This window comes from Vanellus vanellus, assembly GCF_965231255.1.
Source record: "Vanellus vanellus genome assembly, chromosome: 1".
NCBI lineage: Eukaryota > Metazoa > Chordata > Aves > Charadriiformes > Charadriidae > Vanellus > Vanellus vanellus.
In genome coordinates, this window is record NC_138905.1 from 49,373,338 (window position 1) to 49,394,418 (window position 21,081).

The 21,081-nt window shown below is 38.0% G+C and overlaps 1 protein-coding gene across 1 annotated transcript in view; it reads right to left on the bottom strand.

Moving 5' to 3' along the window:
* Positions 1-2,886: 2,886 nt before the first annotated feature.
* ATP2B1 (ATPase plasma membrane Ca2+ transporting 1) overlaps positions 2,887-21,081 on the bottom strand; it is a 35,543-nt gene continuing 17,348 nt past the window's right edge. The window contains exons 10-20 of the mRNA XM_082495399.1: positions 20,421-20,662; positions 17,470-17,707; positions 16,359-16,538; positions 16,188-16,275; positions 15,756-15,862; positions 13,818-14,009; positions 13,429-13,642; positions 13,085-13,296; positions 11,048-11,155; positions 9,036-9,218; positions 2,887-4,363 (exon numbers count right to left, since the gene is read on the bottom strand). Of these exons, the coding sequence (XP_082351525.1) occupies positions 4,052-4,363; positions 9,036-9,218; positions 11,048-11,155; positions 13,085-13,296; positions 13,429-13,642; positions 13,818-14,009; positions 15,756-15,862; positions 16,188-16,275; positions 16,359-16,538; positions 17,470-17,707; positions 20,421-20,662 (2,076 nt within the window). The 3' untranslated portion in view covers positions 2,887-4,051. The remainder of the gene's footprint in view (positions 4,364-9,035; positions 9,219-11,047; positions 11,156-13,084; positions 13,297-13,428; positions 13,643-13,817; positions 14,010-15,755; positions 15,863-16,187; positions 16,276-16,358; positions 16,539-17,469; positions 17,708-20,420; positions 20,663-21,081) is intronic.

The window sequence follows — 21,081 nt, forward strand, 5'->3', positions numbered from 1 at the left end:
TAAAGTTGTATGTGGACACAGAACAAAGTCCTCTGTCTGCTCCACACAGGGCAGGAGAAACCTGCTTGCTTCCTTACAGCTGTTCATGTTTTGGGTATAAACTCTTCTAATGTATAATCTCCTGTTAATGCTGCTGACTTATTATGAAAGTATAAAAGCCACGTCCAATTTGTTTCCTCTACTGAGCAATACTCCCTTTGTCAGATTCGTGGTGTAAGCCCCAACTCTAGCTTTATGCTTTGCAACTGGAACAATGCTGCCCTTTTCTAGTGAGCTACCCTTTTCATGCTGTCTTCTTTCAGGTGTTTAAGACCATCCCATAGTTTTCTAAGCAAAACTTTGTCCTAGACCTCACTTTGAACAAAAAGGACAAGTGGTACCTGTAGGAGGCTTTTGGTTTAGACCCCATGTAAGCCATATCTCCTTGATGGATGCTGCAGTCTCTTGAAGAAAGTGGTGAGGTAGTTCTGTACACAGTCCAGGGAAGACGATAAGCAGGAACAGCTCTAAAGCTCTTGATTCTGGCCCAGAATGTCTCATGACATGGCCCTGAATAAGCAGGCTAGTTCAGTCTGGAGGTAAGTCAGAGCTGGACCCTCCATGCTGGCCAGGCTCATCCAACAAAGTTAAGGTATTTCAGTGAGGGCTTGAAATCTGTAAGATCAGAAGATATGCACTGCTTGGGGAGAGGGTAGAGGTGGAAAAACGCAGGAGCTCCTTAGAACCAAGGATTTGAATCAGAAAAGCAGTAAGGACATTAAGATATTCTACTTTAATTTATGCAAGGCTGAACACGATCTGCATTCTCCTAGGGCTCTGCAGAGGCTGGCACCGCTGGCAGTAGAAACAAACCTTATCAGGCCTTTGGAATAACTTCCCAATACAGTCAGCCATACACGAGTTATCCTTTCATGAATATTACATTTGCTTGCTTACTTTGAAACACATTGGAAAACTTCCTGTTATTCTAAGAAAGTCTCCGACAGCTTTAGTTCTTATTTTCTGGCTGCTTACACTTGCTGCAGACCCCTGCATTTACCCATTGGTTTGGCATTTGTTTCCATTATTCTCTCCAGACTACTCTGCAGTGCAGCATTTTCCTCTTCCTGTTAAGATCAATAGAGAAAAACCGAGTCCTCCTACACATGAGAATTTTTCACCCCTCCCTCAAAGCCAAGATGAGGTCTCCTGACATTTGTCTTCTACACAAGCAGTGGACATCCTTCCCAGGATACTGAATTTTAAGCCACTTCAAACAGAAATGCAGTTCTGGGTTACTATTGCTTGGTCATACCACCATGTACACCGTGACCTCTTGAAAGGGCTTAAAGTCACAGCAAGAGCTATTTTATAGAATTGGCATGCATTTCAGGTTTAAATCAGTCCCCATACAGACTGAGATGAACAGCACTTTTATTTATTTCAGTTACAAGAAGAAAGACAAGTAAACCTTACAACCAGAAAGGCAATGAAGGCCTCATGAGCTTAGTGATAACCATTTCATAATCTAGGCAACATATTATGATTTCTTGAGATCACAAAGAAAGCATACCCCCCTCTTAAACAACTTTTTCCTTATTTCTGTAAGGAAATTTCCTGTACGAACAGCGCATGGATGTTAACAAAATCAAAAGGGACCACTGATGTACAAAGCCTACATTCACCCTCCCACCCCCCTCAAAAGGCTTAAGTGTAGACTTTATTCCAAAAAAGATAACATGCGGTTATGATCACAGCTAGAAGAAAGGGAAAAATCAAGTCTGAAGTCAAATTATGAGGCATTAATGAAGTTAAACGAAGACACTTTCTCACATGGCAGTGTACTTCATGGGTAAAGAAACTCTTCTCATTTTAAGCCAATGCTTATCTGACTTTTGTAGTAGGAAGAAAACGGCTTCCATAAAAACTGATCCCTCTAGGTAAGAGCTGATCCCTCTAGGTAAGAGCTACCATGTAAGGGAAGTGCTAGAAACATGTCGGAGAAATTACTATACAAAGTGTCAAGTGCAAACCCCCCTTGAACCCTCTGGCCTAGACTTCAGTGTATTTAAGTACAATGGAAAAGAGTAAATTCAGGAGTGGTTGACAGTGGGATGCAGTGCTACAGGTTGAACATTAGCCACTAAAGGACAAGCCCAAGCATGCATGTATCCCACCACAAGGGAAAGATATGCTTGAGCTTCCCAAGCTGCTCATTTCTGCAGTTTGCTCCAGTATTATCTCCTCCCTCATTACCAAGTTAATTCCTGCACCCCTTGGAAGGGACCCCTTTAAAAATACCCAAATTCTGGATTATTCTGTGAAGAGAGAAAAAAAAAAAAAAATCACTCACTGTTTTAAAGAACACAGAGCTGGCAAAAGAAAAAGGGGCGGAAAAAAAAGTTTACAACTCATCTCTTCAGTTGCTCTTCTAAGCAGTATTGGACCTAGAAAACATGAGGAAGTACCAGGTCAAGTACTGTTCCATCATCCTTCCCTGTTTAAACAATAGCGTTGAGGCAGTCAGTTGCTAGCAGGTCCGTTTTGGTGCATACGATATAAATCAACTGCAAAATGTATTTTCATCCGTGCTGTATGTCAGTTCTCAGTTTCCCCTCACTGAAGTGGTCAGGAATACGTTTATTATGCAGTACTCGCAGTAAGTCTCGGAATTTCAGGCCGACCTATGCATTCCCAAAGAGTATCCTTTTGGCTCAGTGAAGACTTTTGAGTCCCTTAGCTTACATTCATTCTGAAGGCAGGCGCCACGATTCCATTTACCCAAAGTACTATTTTTAGTGGGGCTGTTACCACCTTGAAATTGCAGTTTAAAATTAACCAGTAATACAAAAGAGTACTTTTCAGTGTTTCCAGTGAAGGAGCTGAGAAAAAAAAAAATCTGTAAGAAACCATTGCTGCAATTTTATTTTAACAAAAGGGCAGATTTATTCATGTTTACAAACAAGTTTCAAAAACAAAAAGGAGAACATGTATGCTACCCACTAACAACCTTTCAAAATGCCAACAGCCCTCATGCTGCATGAAGGATTCTATAGATTAGAAAAAAAAAAAAGAAAAAAAAAAAATCACAGTTCCACTCACAGTTCACCAAGACAGCACTAAACTAACATGTTTAGACAAAAACAAAGGACTAAGATTCTGATGTAGTTTGATTTAATCCATTTTGCCCGAGATAACAGAAATATTTCAAGCAAGTTCCATCACATATTGATGTCCTGCATTAAACAATCCTACTAAGTTCTGAACAAAAGTTATTCAGTAAGTTTCTCAAAATTTTTAAAAATTAAACAGTTGTTTCAAAACCATTGAGTAGTAAATGTATTTAAGAAACTAATTAGGACAGAGGCCATAACTTCATTAGAACACCACTGCTCATGTTTTTACAAAGCATTAGTGTTATCTATTTGGCTATTAGTATTAGCAATTTATCTACAATATTTAACAAGGTAAATTGCAGGCAAAATTTAGTACAGTTTCAATAGAAACACCCTTTTCCTGAAAATACAGCAGTATTTGAAGGACTATTTTTTTTTTTGTTGGTTTTTTTTTTCCCCTCTGCATCATTTATAAGGAAGCTTCCCATCTATGAACAGGAACAAAAAAAGTATCTACAAACCTTGTAAACAGATCTGTATCATTTATAAACATAAATAATCCAAATTATTAACAGCCAACAGCAGAAATTAAAGTATCAATTCAACGATCCAGGGCCTCCTTGCCCTTCCCAGCCTTCCCCTCAGAAAAGGATCATGATAAAGTAAAGCTCTGCTAACACACTGTTCAGGACCATTCTTAAGTACAACAGATGATCCACAGGTCACTTATGCTGAGTTACTGTTTATCTGTCAGAGTTCATTATTACTCCCACCCCCAGAAAAGCACCCTCCAGTCTGGCAGAAAGCTTTTTTTAAAAAAATAAATCTACATTCGTACAAGTGTGTCTTCTGTTGAAGTCCAAGACAAGAATATCATCTTGTCCATCATAATGTGTGAAGAGACCCAGTTTCAATTTCTTTACAATGCAGCTAGTGTGTTAACATTCAGCTTACAATCAGAGTGATGTTTCCAAACTATGTAGCGGGCTCCCTGGGGATGAAGAGGTAGCAGACTTATTCATGTCTGTTGTAAGGTGAATTCCACTGTCAACCGCATTGTTATTTTTATTGGGAGAGGGTGGGGGAGTAGAGTTGCGTTTTGTTGGAGCATCATCTTCAGCATCAGTATCATCAATAAGGGGAATATGAGGCTCGGAGTCTTCTATTCTAAACTCGGGATGCGTCATAAAATTGTGAATTGAACTTCGTGTCTCAGGTTTCTCCAGCCCCTCGTACAAGGAGCTACGAAATGCATTCACCACTCGGATCTGTAAACAAAGAAAAAAGGTTATTAAAATACTGCAGATTTACTGTTAATGGCATGGTTCTTATGAGTTTGACTCCACAAACAGCTAGACATGAGTGAATCGAATTTGTATGTGATGCAGTGGAACTTGCAATAAACTGTAAAAAATGAAGAGCGTTTCAGTACAGCACTGCCAGTCTACACAGTAGGAATAAAAATTGTAAGAGTACTGCAAAAAGCTGAAGGGCCTAAGAATTCAGACGTGGCACTAGAATTGTTCAATTATTTAACGTGGGCTAAGCATTCTTCAGCAGTAAGGCCAACAATTATTTACTTATTCACAAATTAAATAAATCTCAATGAGTGTTTTATTGGATACTTGGGGGAGGTGAGGGGGAGTGGGGAAGGGAGGAGGGCAGAGGCTGAAAAATAAGTTAGAGGATAAAAGGGTTACTAATTCTCATGCTAGGAATTGGGGTGTCAACTGACTATGAAAAAGCCAAGCAAGTGTAAGCCAATGTCACAATGACTGGACATTTACAAAGAGTCATGCAAAAAAAGGATACCACCGTAACAGCTGTAAATATTCGAGTATATACCCATTTACCACACTAGAGAAAGTTCCTTACTCAATAGTGCTTTGGAAACTCAAGACGAGAACTAGGAAATTGAATACTCTATTGTACAATTAAGTAGCCACGACAGGTTGTAACTTTAAAGAAACTATTCAAGTAGCACAAAGTATGAGAAAAGTAGGTGATCATCCTTTGCTTAAGTCTTCAGTTTACATTGAATTCACGGACAAAATTCCCAGGCTGAGTATTATTTCAAGTCCTTTCATTGTTTCGCTAACATTTTTCAAGTCAGAAAGCTAAGTTTACAGAACTGATAAATCAACATTTCAGAGTGAAATTAGATAAAGTACAGCTTCATTTTGCAAATTGTGCATGTCCACGTTGACTTGAATTTAAGCTTTACAAATTGTAATTTGAATGATGAAATCACCTGCCTGCACCCCCTTCTCCTCCCACACCCCGCACGTTTCCCTGACCAACTACTACAAGAACATTCAGGATTCATTCTTGACCTGATAAAACAAGTAAGGCTCGGCAGAAGACAGTGACCCCTTTGTCCAACACTTTCGTCAAGATAGTCTGCCCCTTCTGTTAGCTCCCTGTTCAATTCTCAACATCTCTACTCTGATTAAGTCTCCAACAAAGCACAGTTTCAATCCCAAAGATCCTCTGTTGCATAGTAAGCAGCAGTAGTAAAAAAGAACTTACTGTTACAAACAGTAAGTCCAATTTAAAGATTATTTTTTTTTTAGCACTTCCAAGATGACTTGTTTCAAGCTGAGAAATGTGTCATGACTAGTGCTTCCGCAGAGTTCATTGATAATAAAGTGACTTCCAGGTGAGGGAGTGAAGCTGGAAGGTCAAGCAGATCAAGAGCACAGACTTCAAAACAGCTAAGATACACCAAACCACCTCACTGTAAACAGAGAAGTGTTCCCCAAAGGCAATGCATTACCAAATTTGTTACCACAGAATTACTGCACATGATAAAGGCTTAGATCCTGACTGTGTTCCCTAACCTCTAGAAATAGTGTTGTTCCCCCGCCCCTACTGCCTCAGAGCACTTGCACAAAGAATTTTACTCAAAAGCTGTCACATCCCCATTTTTATACTACAAGTACACGGCTGAGGCTCATTAACCACAGAAGATGGGGAAGGGAGTGCACAACACACGCAAGGGGGAGGACATAACTACCAGTAAAGGGAGGACAGGGAATAGTGTGAATGTGCTTGAGAAGTAAAAGATTACAACAGCAGCCAGTCCTTTACTGTTCATCACATGAAGAAATTGAGCCCGCTGTTAAGGAGTTGGCGTGTTACATGAGCTTTAAACAAGTCCAGCGAGCTGCATAAACTGTCTTGGCACTTACCAAAAAAATCAGCGGGGCCAATGCCAGACTGAAAGTTTGCAATGCCTTTATTTGGCATGTAGCATCCCACTGTGCCACTGATTTATGTGGCAAAATGAAATACGACTGCCTCGTGGGACTGGTTTTTCATTGCTTACAGATGGCAAGTTGGAGCGCAAGCAGTAATGGAAAACAATTTTTGGCTTATAGTTATAATATCATAGGAATTATCATAGGAATATAAGCATACTGACAATAAAAGCTTGATTCCCATGCAGAATGCATACTAAACAAGTAGTCTATAGACAGTCCTATGAATCCAGGACCCTCAAAGAGTCCGGTCGTGAATGCAGAAATCAGACTATCGGCATTTTAAGTTATACTTAAAAACGGAAAATCAAGTTTCAGAGGCTTTATTTTCAACTACTCAAGATAATTAGATGAGAGAGGTAACTATAAATAAATTGCATAAGTGAGGAGCAAACAAGACAATTTGTTATGTGTAATTTATACTGTCATCAGGCCTTCCTCATATTAGTACCAGAATAGCAAGGAATGCACTAAGCACTCCAAATCCTCCTAGCCAGATGGCTGCTTAAGAGTTGCAACCTCACTTCATAGGAACAGCTGAACTATTTTCCAACAAACAGTTCCAAAAGAGAGACACAATGAAATAACACATCTGCTTCCCATTAATACGTATTAGTTATCTAAAGTTGTTGTTCTGGAGGGTGTAGCAGAAGGCTGTACTACTTAGTGAGGATCAAAAACTAGTTCTTTGCTATTGCACCTCTGTGTCTGCATTGGTCATTTGATGCAATGAGATGCTGCAGTGCCCATTAGATTCTGCTCAAATAGCAGCATGGCATGAAGTTGCTCCCTAGAGAATTCTGAATGTCTAATTAACATTCTTGAGTGTAGTTAGGGATACAGGTTACTAATTAGCATTTTAACTAGGAGATGCAATCCTGTGCATCCTTACTGTTAAATGTACTTTTCATTTTGTGTTCTTGAGGCACGTGAATTCGTGAGCCGAGCTTCTCAATACTACTGCAAGGTAGGGAAATACCTGTCTTGGTCATAGAGAACAAGTACAGAGGTAAATACTTGTGCAAGCTCACACAGGAATTCTGGCCAAGCCAAAAAAAAAAAAAATAAAAATAAAAATAAAAATCAGAAGAGAACATTTCATTTAAGACAGCTCCTGAAATTAAGGGTCTTCATCCATCTGGTAATCTGAAAATTTAAAAAGCAGGGGGGAAAAGAAAGAAGCCCTCTCAAAGTTATTTTAAAAAGAACAATTATTTAACCAGTCTCTATGAAGTTAGAGAAGTTAAACATGTAATATATAATTAAGATGGAAAACTCTTTCAACAATAGATATTAGCTATCAGTATTCAACTACAACTGTTATGCATCTTCAGGCTTCAGAGTTTAAGCCTACATACATGAGTAATTAGATCTCTAGCCTCTACAGGGAGGAAGGCTGAAACTGAAATGCCACTTAGAGCACAAAATACAGAGGGCAGAATTAAGGTGAGAAACTTTACATTCACTGATGGCTTATGAACTGCTGCCAGAAGAACCTAGAGAGGAAAAAAACCCTTCAGATTTGAGTGAAAGTTTCACCAGTCAATGCTTAAACTTTTTTCCTTTTTATATGAGCTAATTAAATGCTGCTTCTGACTTGTACGCATTTTAGAAGCCTTGTTTCGCCACCTGAATCCTGATGTTAAGAAAGTTGTGTTATTCGGTAAAAAAAAAAAAATCCAACAAAAGCAGAGACTCAGAAGATCCTCACAGGCTACAAAGAAAACACATTTAGTGCTCCATGTTCTAACTACATATTTTTAACATATCATTTGCTTTCCCATCAGCTTGTTTACCTTAAGTATTATTTGTGCTGCAGTGTGAGACATCTATTTTTGTTGACCTAGATCCACGATTATACGTGGGTCCATTGAATTTACTTATTCAATGTAAGTCACCCTGAGAGGCATATACTCGAAAATTTACAACAGTTTTCCCGTTTTATCTTAAACATCCCTCTGTACATGAATGGATGAAGGCACAGGATGTGCAGGCTCACAGCTTTCACATTAAAGTCTTTTGTTGAAACTGTTCCACCTGTTCTCAGCCCTCTAAGAAAAAAAAAGTCTTGAGGACTCCACTTTGTGGAAGAGCTCTATAAAAGCCTGAACGATGATTTTAAGTACTAAGGAGAAAATGAGAAACGTTAGGTACGTGAATTAGGAAACGTTAATTTCATGCACTTTAGGAACACACACTCACACCCCACAGTAGTAGAAGCAGTAGTAGAGGAAAACACTACATGTGTAGGGGTAGAAATATTTGTTACATCATGGTGCTGGCTGGCGATGGAGGGTTGCCGCCTTAGAGCCCCCTGAATGGTACTTCCACTCTGGAAAGCATTCACTACATCCATCTGCAAGGAATCAGAGATTGTGACAGCTTGCTCAGCAAGAGAGAGAGAGAACAAGAGAAAGGACCATCCCATCTATAACATACATGAAGTAAAGAAAAAAGGCACTTTTTTTTTTTTTCTTAAACAGAGCAGATACACAGGCAAGAGTTGCATTTAGAGCTGAAGAAAACAGAGGACCCTTAGGGATTACACATCCATCCATACCCCCTTTTGACAGTCTCAGTCACACCAGTTAGAACTGCCACCTTAGTCAAAGGACTGGAGATGAAGAGGAGAAATTTCCCTCATAACACCCACCGAGTCCTACCTTTTTCAAGACCATACCTGAGTTTGTATCCTGTTTAGGCCCCTAAACCACAAGATCTGACCACGACGTAATTCTCTCTCGGCATGATCGATCTCCTCTACATCTTCTGCTAGCTCTTCTTCAGGAATCTCTTCCTTTTGTGTTCCATGACCAGCTTCTTTAAGGAATTTCAGACGGCTGGTTGGAATTGTTGAAATCAACTAATGGTGAACGAAAAATATGAATCAATTAATTCTTTTTAAAAAAAATAACAAATGTAATACCAGACTTAAAACAAAGTTGAAAAACAAATTCTGTAAATGGGATGAGTTCATCAATGCCGAATAGCTGCAAAGCTGTGAATGTCCTTACCACCTCAACCGAGGTGTGAAATTAAACTTGGACTACAACCTAGAAAATAAAAACATCCTTGCTGGGACAAAGAATTCCACTTTAACATTACTTGACTATGCCAGGAAGGAGCAGTACCAAAGCTACAAAACCCATTAATTCTGCAGATTGTGCTTGTATCTAGAGCTTTCAGAGCTCCATCAGTTTGATGAGCATGATGTGTTACCTCAAGTGAGAGCTACATAATTTAATTAAAGTAGCAACAGTTAATGCAGAAATACAGAATAGACATGCATTCTTCTGTCACCTGGAAAGTATCAATCCATTTGCAAGGTGAGGTTTCTAAAACCCTTATCCCAAACTGTTACTTTGCTACTTGGTGTACACTAGTTCATTTATCTTTAACTAAACAAAAGCTACATATGGCTGTTCCATCTTTCCTTTTCATCCCCACCTTCAGGACTAATCTGGTGAACTATGTAGTTAAGGGGAGTCCTCTTTTGATATGTCCCATCTAGCAGATCCAGATCAGTTCCAAAACTGCTTTCCTTGATCATCACAAACCTAGAAGGCCATTTCAGCAGCTGCAGAGGAAAAAGACTGCTCCAAAAGCAAGATAATAGCCTTTTACGCTGAAATTGCTACTATTAATGCTCCCAGATCACACTTCAGTTTCTACTATTCTCAGGAAGTCAGAAGCTCTTTGACTTTAATGAGATGCTAGAGCAGCATGAACTGCAGCAGGCAAGCTTTGCCCTTGCAAGACACTTTGGGTCAAAGGTATTTCAAGCCATCTCGATTCTCTTCTAGTCTACTTTTAAACCTCAGAGTGACTCTATTTGATTTTTTTAAATAATTAATTTTCCAGAGAACCTTATTAAAAAGCTTATACTCGCTTTTAGAGTATGCATCTATGTATGTATTCACCCTAAAATCCACCCTATCAATTTTATACTGAAACCCGAAGTGTCCTTTACAAAAGGGAAGGAAAGAAACTGTAATGGAAAACTATTCATGTGGTATGAAAAGTTTAGACAACTATGTCATTAAATAATGGAAAACTCCATAGTTCTAAAGTTTCATGTAAATAAGCTTGCTGCTTGCAAGCACTGTTGTGCATGCAGTAGTAATTAAACCCTAAGGGGGAAAAATAATCAAAATGCAATAGCTTAATAGGTGGGTGAGCTTTCCAATTATTTCATAATTATGCACATGAAGATTAAAGAGAAATTTGTTTTCAGTTTTGCTGCATTTCTTGCTACTCCAGAAAATTTTTAAAATCAAGAAAATACTAGCAAGTTCCACAATTTAATTTTTCAAGAAAACCATTCACCACAGTTAAATACTTCAACATTAACATGTTCTGTACAGAACTTCTTCTAGTACTTATCTGGTTAAAGATATAATTTCATACGTAAAAGGCAACTACAGCTGTTTCTACTTAAAAGTTAATAAACATAAATCAGCCATAGCATCTAGTTATGAAATGTAGCTAATTGACCAAGTCAGAGTAAGGAATATCCAACTAAGGACTTTCTAGTCATTGACTAGTCAATTTTAATCAGTATTTACTGTTAATCTCCATATATTCATATAGTCCGCTTAAAAGATCTGAATGCTAAAGATAGCGTATTTTAATTTTCCATGTAAAGTATTCTAATGCAAGTAGATATTTGGCATTTAAAAAAAGCTAGTTTACCTGGCCCCAGAGTAGTGTTCCCATGCCCAGGAAAATGGACCACAGCCACTGTTCAATTGAGAGTTCTGAGCAACTGAAAGGCTTCCCACCAAACTGCACAATAATTATCTGTGAAGGGCAACATCATTAAACATGTATCAGCGACCTGTTACTAGAAAATTCCCTAATGATTCAAGATCACTACAGACAACTCTGCAATAGAACGTAGGATCTCCCATCCTATTAAGCATACAGTTCCACCGTCTCAGCAGTTTCAGCAAGTTTCCAAACCTAAGCCATCTTATGCTTTTCAGTATTTCAGGAACTACCCATGTATTCTTCAAATGTCACACTCAAAAAAACCTGTTGACTATTTCATTTTGCTTGCAGTTCTTTCCCTTCATTTCATAATTACAGCATGTATTCGATGCTACAAATTTACAATGATTATTTATCATACGGACACCCATCTCAGAACCAAGCTGATTAATAAACTTGTGGATCTACGACTCATATTAATACAAGACATGAAACATTTCAGAAATGATTCAATGGAATATTACTATGTATCCCATCAGTGTTAAATGTCAGACTTTAAATCATCATGGTGTGACATCTGTGTAGTAACTCTTGGGGAAAGGGGGGCAGAGATCTCAACGGCTAAATTAAATGAGCTCCTACTGACTTACCCATTACAACAAGCTGTACAGGCCCTAATGAGCAAGGTATCCCTCTGCATAAGAATTATATGCATGAAAGTCTGCCCTGGAGAATCAACAATTCAAGTAGCAGGGCAGGTGTGAAAAGGAGACAGTATTGATCATTAAGTAGGACACCTGACAACTGAAAAGCCCTAGTATCTTCTTTTATTAATACAGAATAAAACACGAGACAACTCAGGAGTTACTTATTTGGGAAGGCATTCAGTCCACCAAGTTTGTAAAGGGAACACAGTTGCAGTCAGCAGTAATTTCTACATATTTGGTTTTGTTGCACAACAACAGTCAGTCTGCTGCACATGCAACCCTAAAAATAAAAGTAGCTTCTGAAGAAGTGACATCTGAAAAAAACTAAACCTGGGATAATAAGCGAACTAACTTTATGTGAAGCAGAGGAGCATACATTTGCATGGCTTGAACTGCTATGAATTTGGTCAGCTTCATGGAATTACAAGTCTAAGGAGAAGCTTAAGGCATAGGTTATATCTTAAGTCCAAAATAATTTAAGTCAAAATAAAAAAATAAGAGTTCTGAAAAAAGGTAGTATACTGATTTGTTGATTATTTCTTCTAATGGATTAGAAGTTAAGGCCATTTAGAAGGTGAAACTATTTCTTGTAAACTATTTTCTTTAGATTAATTTTTGACTTGGTTTTTCTCAATACCGGACCGTTAACCCAATCCATTTCAGATCATTTCACTTCATTTGTTAGCACGTACTGAGTTAACAAACTAGCTTTTACAAGTAGGCCTAGATGTACCAACAGAAGGTCCCTAACCATCAGTGTTTTTCAACTGAAACAGCAGCATCTACACGGGTAACTAAAATATATACCAATACCAAGAACTGATTTCTGCATCAGGAAGACAAAAACTGATACTGATAAGTTTCTAAAGCTTATTCATGTCCTAATCTCATTAAGAAGATACGAGAAGTTGTAACTTTTCTGTAATTGTTTAAATGGGAAATGGGCTCTCATTTAAGATACTCAGGCAGGTGCTATACTGAAGAGTTCTGACAGGGAGGGGGAGAAAGAAGAAACATACAACTTCACATTTTATCAAGAGACTAGAACACTAAGACCACATTGAAGGACTAGAAAATTCAAAACGTAAATACAAGTAGTTCTTCTACATTCCAATTTCACCAATTTCAAACAAGTCTCATCTGAAAACGGTGTCAAGCAGCACTTCCAAGTGATTTATAACATGTTTGACACTGAAGGTTTTTCACATTGCAGAAGTGAAATACCCGGCACTAGTTGATAAGCATTTCCAAGCTAAGCAAGTACCTTAGTGTACTAAGTGCATTTCCCCTCACCCTCCACGAATTTACTTACCTGCACAACAAATGTCCCCAGAACAATAGAACAGAAGATAGCGTTGTTAAAGATTCCTTCAAAAACGTTTCTTTCACCATGAATTTTTCGGGCATTAATTTCATTAAAAAGCTGCATCATCACAAACGTATTAAATACAATAGTATAATGCTCTGAAGGGGGAGCATGCAGAGGTGCATTTCTTCCACTATCGATATCAAAAATTTTCTCACCTGTGTATAAAAGGCATTTATCAGCAGCTTAATTGGCATCTTTACACACAAACACTACAACAAAAAAATATTTTTAAGATCACATCTCTGTACACCTTTTAGAATAACTTTGTAAAGCCTCAGTATTCTTACCAGCAAACAGGAGTGTGAAGACCACTACGAGTTGGTAGAATGCATGACCCAAAATGTTCTTCATCATTGTACGAGAAATCAAAGGTTTGTTTCTACCATAAGGCTTTCGCAACAGAAGAGATTCAGTGGGTGGTTCTGTTGCCAGGGCAAGAGAAGCTAATGTGTCCATTATGAGATTTACCCACAGCATCTGCACAGCTTTAAGCGGAGAATCCTATAAAGATAGATACATAAACCCTCCAATATAAGTGAACAAATTGCAGCTATTAAAGGCATTTGTTATACAACATGGGCATGTTCTTTGGACTAGTATTTAACTGAAAGTCTGAATATCAGTCATGACTGATTTCAACCATTATTAGCCGAAACAATCCACCACCAGTACGTACTTGTGTTATGCATGCTCCTGTAAAAGCAACAATTACTGCTACTACATTGACAGTAAGCTGGAACTGAAGAAATTTGGAGATGCTGTCATACACGTTTCGTCCCCACATAACTGCTTTAACAATACTTGTGAAGTTGTCGTCTGTAAGGATAATATCAGAAGCTTCTTTAGCTACATCTGTTCCAGCAATACCCTGGTAGAAAAAGAAAAACACTATGAAATATAACAGGATGCACTGACTTATCTAATAGAAGCTATTACTATATCCTTGGTCCTTTGATGCACCATGTCTAAAGGACTGTTTTAATATAAGCACCTAATGTTCTACTGAATCAAGTTCTGCTTGCGAGTTCTGCTCAGGCACAGTAATACTGTCTTTATTTTAAAGACCTTAATAAAAATCTTCAAGTTGACAATACAGACACTGTGTGAATTCTCCCAAAGAAATGTTACTGAACCCCTGTTCAAGTTAAACGCCACCAGATGGTGCAGTACTACAGTTTAGTCTATGTCCTAACGAGTTTGCTATAAGCACCTGTAGTCTCCTACAGTATCCAAACAGTGCGGCTGAGTTGCGTGTAATACCTACTTCAAGGATATTTATTTTGCTTTGGCATTTCAAAACTACTAACTCAATAGCAAATTTAATGATCTTTATTCTTGCTACATTATTTTGTCAAGGAAATGAGTCACCTGCACAGCTTATGTACACCTTAAAAGGTACCTTTAAATAACATAGATAGAATATTCTAAGTGCTATTTAGATAAGCAGTTAGATAAATTAGCTTCTTGCACAGATGAACATAGCAACTGCAGCAAACATATAGGTTCTGGAAGGTGAGAAAATAAATATGCCCCCCGACAGTGCCAACTACAGCAGCTACACAATAGCAAGCAGAAAACAGATACTCTTTAAAACAAGACTGTTACAGTCTAGAGAACATTTCATGTGTAGCTGTCAAATTAGTAAGTTATGCTTTTGAAAAATGCTCCTTAAAAGTGACACGAAAGCTCTTCTTCCTATTTTTTTCCTTCAAAATTAGCATCTGAGTCAGTGCCTCTGCATGTGGAGTAGGAGGAATGTGGTCTTCATATTTTTTTTCCTTAAAATACTTAATAATGATTTTTTTAAAGACTAAAGTGACCTACTAGCACCAAACCATACCTTCTGAGCTTAAGACGGAGGAGAAATCTTGAAGCAAGAGGAATCTCGAGGAATCTATCTTACAGTATTTTGAAAGAGACAGAAGAAAGCTAAAGGTGTAAGTCTATCTAGTATTAGCACTTAAAACCAAGACTTGGTTTTGAAAGGGTAGTTGAGAATTTAAATCGAAAAAGCCAAGTAATCTAAGGAACCATCCAGATAAATGCAGATCCTAGCTGTTACTTCAACTGTACTAGACATGTCTCTCAGTATGAATTCCAAAGCCATTTTAAACATTAACTGGCAGTCTCTCTCATGATAGTCTCCCTGTTTCTGTGCATCATTTCACGGAAAACAGATGAATAAGCTCATTTCGTATTTGAGTATAAGTTTTACTCAAAGGCAACACAGTACGCTATTTACCACCTAAAGTCATTCTGCCTTATGCTGAACAGATCTCACTTCAGAAGACTTCAGTATCAGTAATTCTCTTCCTACATTTTCTAACAAGCCTTTGCATAAAAAGGTTTTGATTTGCAAGGGATTGGGATCTGCACGTTTTAAGTTTTATTCAATGGCAAATGCCATAACGACATTTTCCATCAAATAAAATGTTAAGTTGGAAGACTGAAGAAGGAAGGAAAAATTAGTAAGTGTGAGATATGTTGACTCCATTAACTTAGTTGTATATTAGGCTCATGAAACAAGGAAGGTTGTTCAACCTTCTTTTAAGTGATTTGAGAAGTTATTTTATCAAAATAGGTCTCCAAATACTGAAGATTAAAGAAATCATACCATAGCAAATCCAACATCTGCCTTCTTCAGAGCTGGACCATCATTGGTACCATCACCAGTTACTGCTACAACTTGTCTCTGTTCAAAGACAGTGCTGTCAATTATACCTAAAATAAAATGACAACTTGGTGTTACAGTTCAAAATTGACAACAAAGCACAGATTAAACCTGAAAGAGAAACCTAGCTTTTGTCTTCCTCAGAGTCATTAAACAACAAAAAAACAAACACCACACCACCACGAAACAAAAACCACACAACAGATAGTCTAGTTGACTCAATTTCTCAAGCAGGGGAGAAAAAAAAAAAAAAAAACCCAGTTGGCAAATGAAGACACCCTCATATGTATTTCCCACTGCTCAGTCCCAGATTTTTTCTAGAAGCAGAAAAAAAATATCTAGCTTTACTCAGAAGCTCAGATAGTTTTTCCCTACCTTTTACTAGAGTGTGTTTGTCAGTCGGAGATGATCTTGCAAGAACACGAAGCTTTGGCCAAATTTTATCTATTCGCTCTTGCTCTATCTGCAAAAACAGCATTGGTTATATCTTACAGTTAGGAAACTTAGAATATCTGCTGATCTACTTTACACAGTCAGCATGCTTACCTCTCCTTTTTCATTGCGTATTCTCCTGTTAAAATCTTTGCCCTCTAAACACAGGAAGTCTTCACCAGGATTCAGAATACCACACTTCAATGCAATAGCACGAGCGGTGTTAATGTTATCGCCAGTGACCATACGTACAGTTATGCCTGCACGTTGACACTTTTTTATTGCATCGGGTACCTGTAAGCAAAAAACCAAACCAAAGAAATCAAAAACAAAGCCCCACAGGCTCAGAAACTGTACATTAGCTGAATAAATCTAGACCAGTGAGTGAAAGAAATGTTTTTGGCTCAATCCAGGATAACTCTTATTTTAAAATCAAGACTGCTCTTAGGGAACATTAAAAAAAGAAAAAGCAGCTTACCATTCTTTTCATGAATTCTTTTCATGAAAACATACAAATGGCAATCCTGGCAAAGGGGCTTTGTTGTTATGTCATGTGTCCCTGTCCCCGCCTTGATTTTTCAAATACTGCAGTATTCAAAAATATACCACAAAAATCCTCATGATGTATTAGGCTGTCGCATTAAAAGGTATTGTCTTTTGATTAATGATTCTGTAAAATAAACTACAGCTCACACTTCACTACTTCACCTGTGACTTCTAGTGTGAAGTTATGATAGTGCAGATCAGACTGGAGTTCCAACACGTGGTATAAAAGCTTTCACTACTGAAAAATACTGCCCTCCTTAGACCCCAACCACAAGCCAGATTCCTTACCTCAGTTCTCAGGTGAAAACCCCTCCTCTCCATCATTCCCATGAGAAGCTGGCAAGAAGCACAATGGCTAATATCCTAAACAATACTCCTAAAATCCCAAATGGTAAAAAAACGACAAGTTGTTCCATCTACTAAGACCCTGCACAGTAAGCGCCTTAAGTCATTAGTTTGTTCAGTGCTTCAGTAACACAGCATAAGTGACGTTAAGAAGTTTTAATCTGCTTTTATAGCTCCATTAACTTTCCCTCCAAGAAATTAGATTTTCATTTATCAACTATGCTTAAGGCATACAGCAGCAATTCAGTTTCTTGTACTCTCTGCATGATGAACAACAACATGAATCAAGATCCATTGTAACAGAATCACTGCAGTTTATAGTCAGTGACCTTACCTCAGGTCTCACAGGATCTTCAATCCCAACAACAGCAATGCACGTCAGACCAGTAACAATATCATTTTCATTGTCCCATTCCGGCTCCGGTTCCCCTGCTGGGAAGTCTCTGAATGCCAGGCAGATGGTTCTGAGCCCTTCAGAAGCCATTGGCTCAATTACAGTTTTCACGATATCATCACGGTCCCTAGGTCTAAATACCTTTGGTTCTCCATTAGCACTCAGTATTTTGAAGCACCTGAAAAGGAAGGTTTAAAGAGTTATCAAATTTTAACCACAAGTTCAGCCCATTCAATGGCTTTAATCAACTCCAGTAAGTTTCTACAAAGCTTTGTTTCCACTAGACTCAGACACACACAAAAAGCCAGCAGCAGTATCGCTAAGGTAATCTTCTCCATATGCACTTAATCTCTTCCAAACTGCAAAACATACAAGCTGGAGAAAGTTAACTGAGCCAGTCACCCCAGGAAGAAAATAAGGTCCAATGAAATTCGGACACAAACATTAGTTACCTCCCAGAAGCATCCATTTCTCCATTGTATGTAAACAGACTGGTGTCTGTGCTGGTTGAGTCAGTCAATCCAGTTTCAAGTTCAGCACAATAATCCCACCGTGTTAACAGCTATACAAGTCTCAGAAGTACAGTATGCTTCCAGAACATGCATGTGGTGCTTACACAGCTGTAAGCGCTAAACTTACAGCACGAAAAGCAAACTCTGGTACTGCTATCCTTAAGAGTAGTAATGTTTGCCCCCCACCCCCAATCTAAGCGCAGAGAATTCAGAGAGCATCTGGCATAGAGTTCTTAATGTGAAGTATTAAATTAAAACAAATACCTAAATAAGATTTAAATGTTTGTATAAGAGACTAGATTCAACACTATGTACCCTAGCATTTCAACACATGCTCTTTTAGTTATGTTTCTTCATGCCAAAGATGCCATTCACTACCATGTATCTTGAACAATAAATTTAGTCTCTTGTTCATCTGTGTCCTTAGCAAAGCTTTGCCAAAAAGCAACACCATAAGCATTTGTTTTACAAATTAGTACTAATGCAATGCTGAAAAAAAAAAAGAATTCTAAGTTTGACTTTTAAAAAAATCAAGTTTGGACATGGCAGATCTGCTAAGATGACTACTGCTACATTTAAGTGTTTAGTCCAAGGGTTTAGGGAATTCCCAGGTGCAATACAAATAAAAAGGTTTCCACCTCAGCCAGGAAATGAAAGTGAAGCAGTCCCTTAAATATTCAGAGTATTCAGCGTAAGTGAAATTTGAAGTCTATCTATCCAAATTTCCCGATTTTAGTTATCTGTTCAAATGTCAGCAACCACTAAGGATATCTTGTGCTACCTGCCGTCACAAGGCTTGTGATAAATTCAAAGCATTCCAAGATGTCTAAATGGAAGCCAATAAGCTTTATGTAAAGATTTCATTGAAACTCACTTCAAATATTTGACTTAATGGTAAGTAAAGAACAATAAAACTGCTCTGCTTGAAAAAGTTTGCTGCATTTCTTCTACGCCTATTAGTGACTCATTTGTGTCTTATACATATTCATATTTAAGCTTTCAGTGCTCAAGAATAGTCATACATGTTATAATAAGGTATGAGCAGCACAATTGACAAATCAGGTTACAAGATCTCAGATTAATTTCTGGCATTGCATAGGTAGTGGGTAAAGAAAGTGGCTTGTGATGCTAGGACTTTTTCCTAGTTGGTGCATACTCTGGAATAGTTATGCCCTTATTGTTTATGTCTTATCTCAGTTATGAAGCCAAGTGGATCACATGAGTCTGGGCTGAATGACTTCTAGCAACTTCTACAGTTCAATTGCTCAATAAGATAATAAGGTACAAAATACTGCTGAAGGTAGAAGTAATGCAAATACAGGCATACTTATTCGCTGATGAGACTTGGCTTCAAATCTAGCTATGAAAAAATTCACATCTAAATTTAAGTTCCATATCAAAAGGAACGAGAGTCAAGAGTCCTTTAAAGACTGACCTTTTCTTATCAGCACTAAGTTGAAGAGAAAGAAGATTTAATCTTTTTCCTTTAGTGCATTAGTACTTTCCTAGATAATGATTTGGGAGCTAATAGCAAGCAAAAAGGTAAATTGAACTGATGAACATAATCTATGTGCTACTCAGACTAGAAATAGTCTGACATTAGAACCAAAACCAGAGGGGCTACAACTGCTGTTCCTAGAGAATATGATGTATACATGCTTGACTTCTCTCCTCTTAGTTAGGAGTCACCACCTTCTTCACACCTAAAGGTTTGTCCCACTGGTAACTAATCTCTTTGCTAATAGTCTAATCTCATTCTAATAAATCCTCTGTAGACGGGCAGATGAATAAAGAAGCATTTTGCTTTGTCATATTAAAACCCCTCAAGATTCTCCATTGGTCAAGTTCAACCTCCTGTTAAAATGATCAACTTGGACACAAACTTGAAGAGTCTTTTGAAGCTAAAAGTAATCACTTTTCAAAGGCGCATGTCCTTCTTAAAATTAAGGCATATCAGCTATTAGGACTTTACTGGAAGGTGGGTGAGCATTTTGACCAACCATACCTAAAATTAAAAATGTTTAACCAGAGAATAGATCAATTCATAGATGCTTTCCTGTATCAGAGCAGACTTCACAAGTTAAAATTAATCATCAGCTTGGGGTGGGGTGGGGTTGGGGTTGTGCTGGGGTGTGAAAATTGAAGTAACTGAAGTGCTAATTGCCCACCTTACTGTAGAAAGCCAAACAACTGAGGGAGATGAGGTGGGAAGCTGGCTGCAATCACAAGGGTATAGGATGACTGCACTTATTTGTGAATAGGGCGACAGAAATATTTTGTAGATTATAGCACAATGTCGTTTAGCACTTCATCCTCCTCACCCATCACACAACATTTAGCCAAATTTAAGTGCTCAATTACAATAGCAGTTGTTCTTACTTTTTGAGAACTATCTCAGAGGCACCTTTACTGAATATCCGGAAACTGCCATCAGAGTTTTTTAACACAGTACTCATAGATTTTCTAACAGAGTTGAAGGTGTACACTTTGTACAAATCCTCTTCCGGTATCTCATTTCTTACGTCTTGATAATCACGTTTTAAATCCAAGAGCAATCCCAGCAAGGCACATTCAGTTTTATTTCCAACATGACGTGGTAGGCCACCTTCTTTTTCAGGAGGCTGCAAGAAGAACAAGAACCTTTGCTGATTAGGAGGTTAACTTACAAACCACTGTAGTGCAGCATTTAGAAAACAAGGAAGCTAAGGCCAAGCTTAGCTCTGGGATGGGGATGTTTCACTTTTGCAATGACTAGTCTATACATTCTTAAGAGTCATGAGTCAAAGCCATACTGCTGGCTTTTGTAAGTAACTTCTGTACCTGTTTAGCATCTTTCAGTCCCTTTCTCAGACTCAAAAATCACCCATTAAAGTTTGTATCAAATTCCAACATGACCTTTCTAAAAGGCATTTTCCATTGCTTGAAATATCTGCGATCAATTGAGTGCAGTCCGTGAATAATTGTTTTGCATTTTAAAAGTACAGATAAGTTTACATAAACTAATTTAAGCAAGCTAAATGGCATTATTTCTGCTAAATTA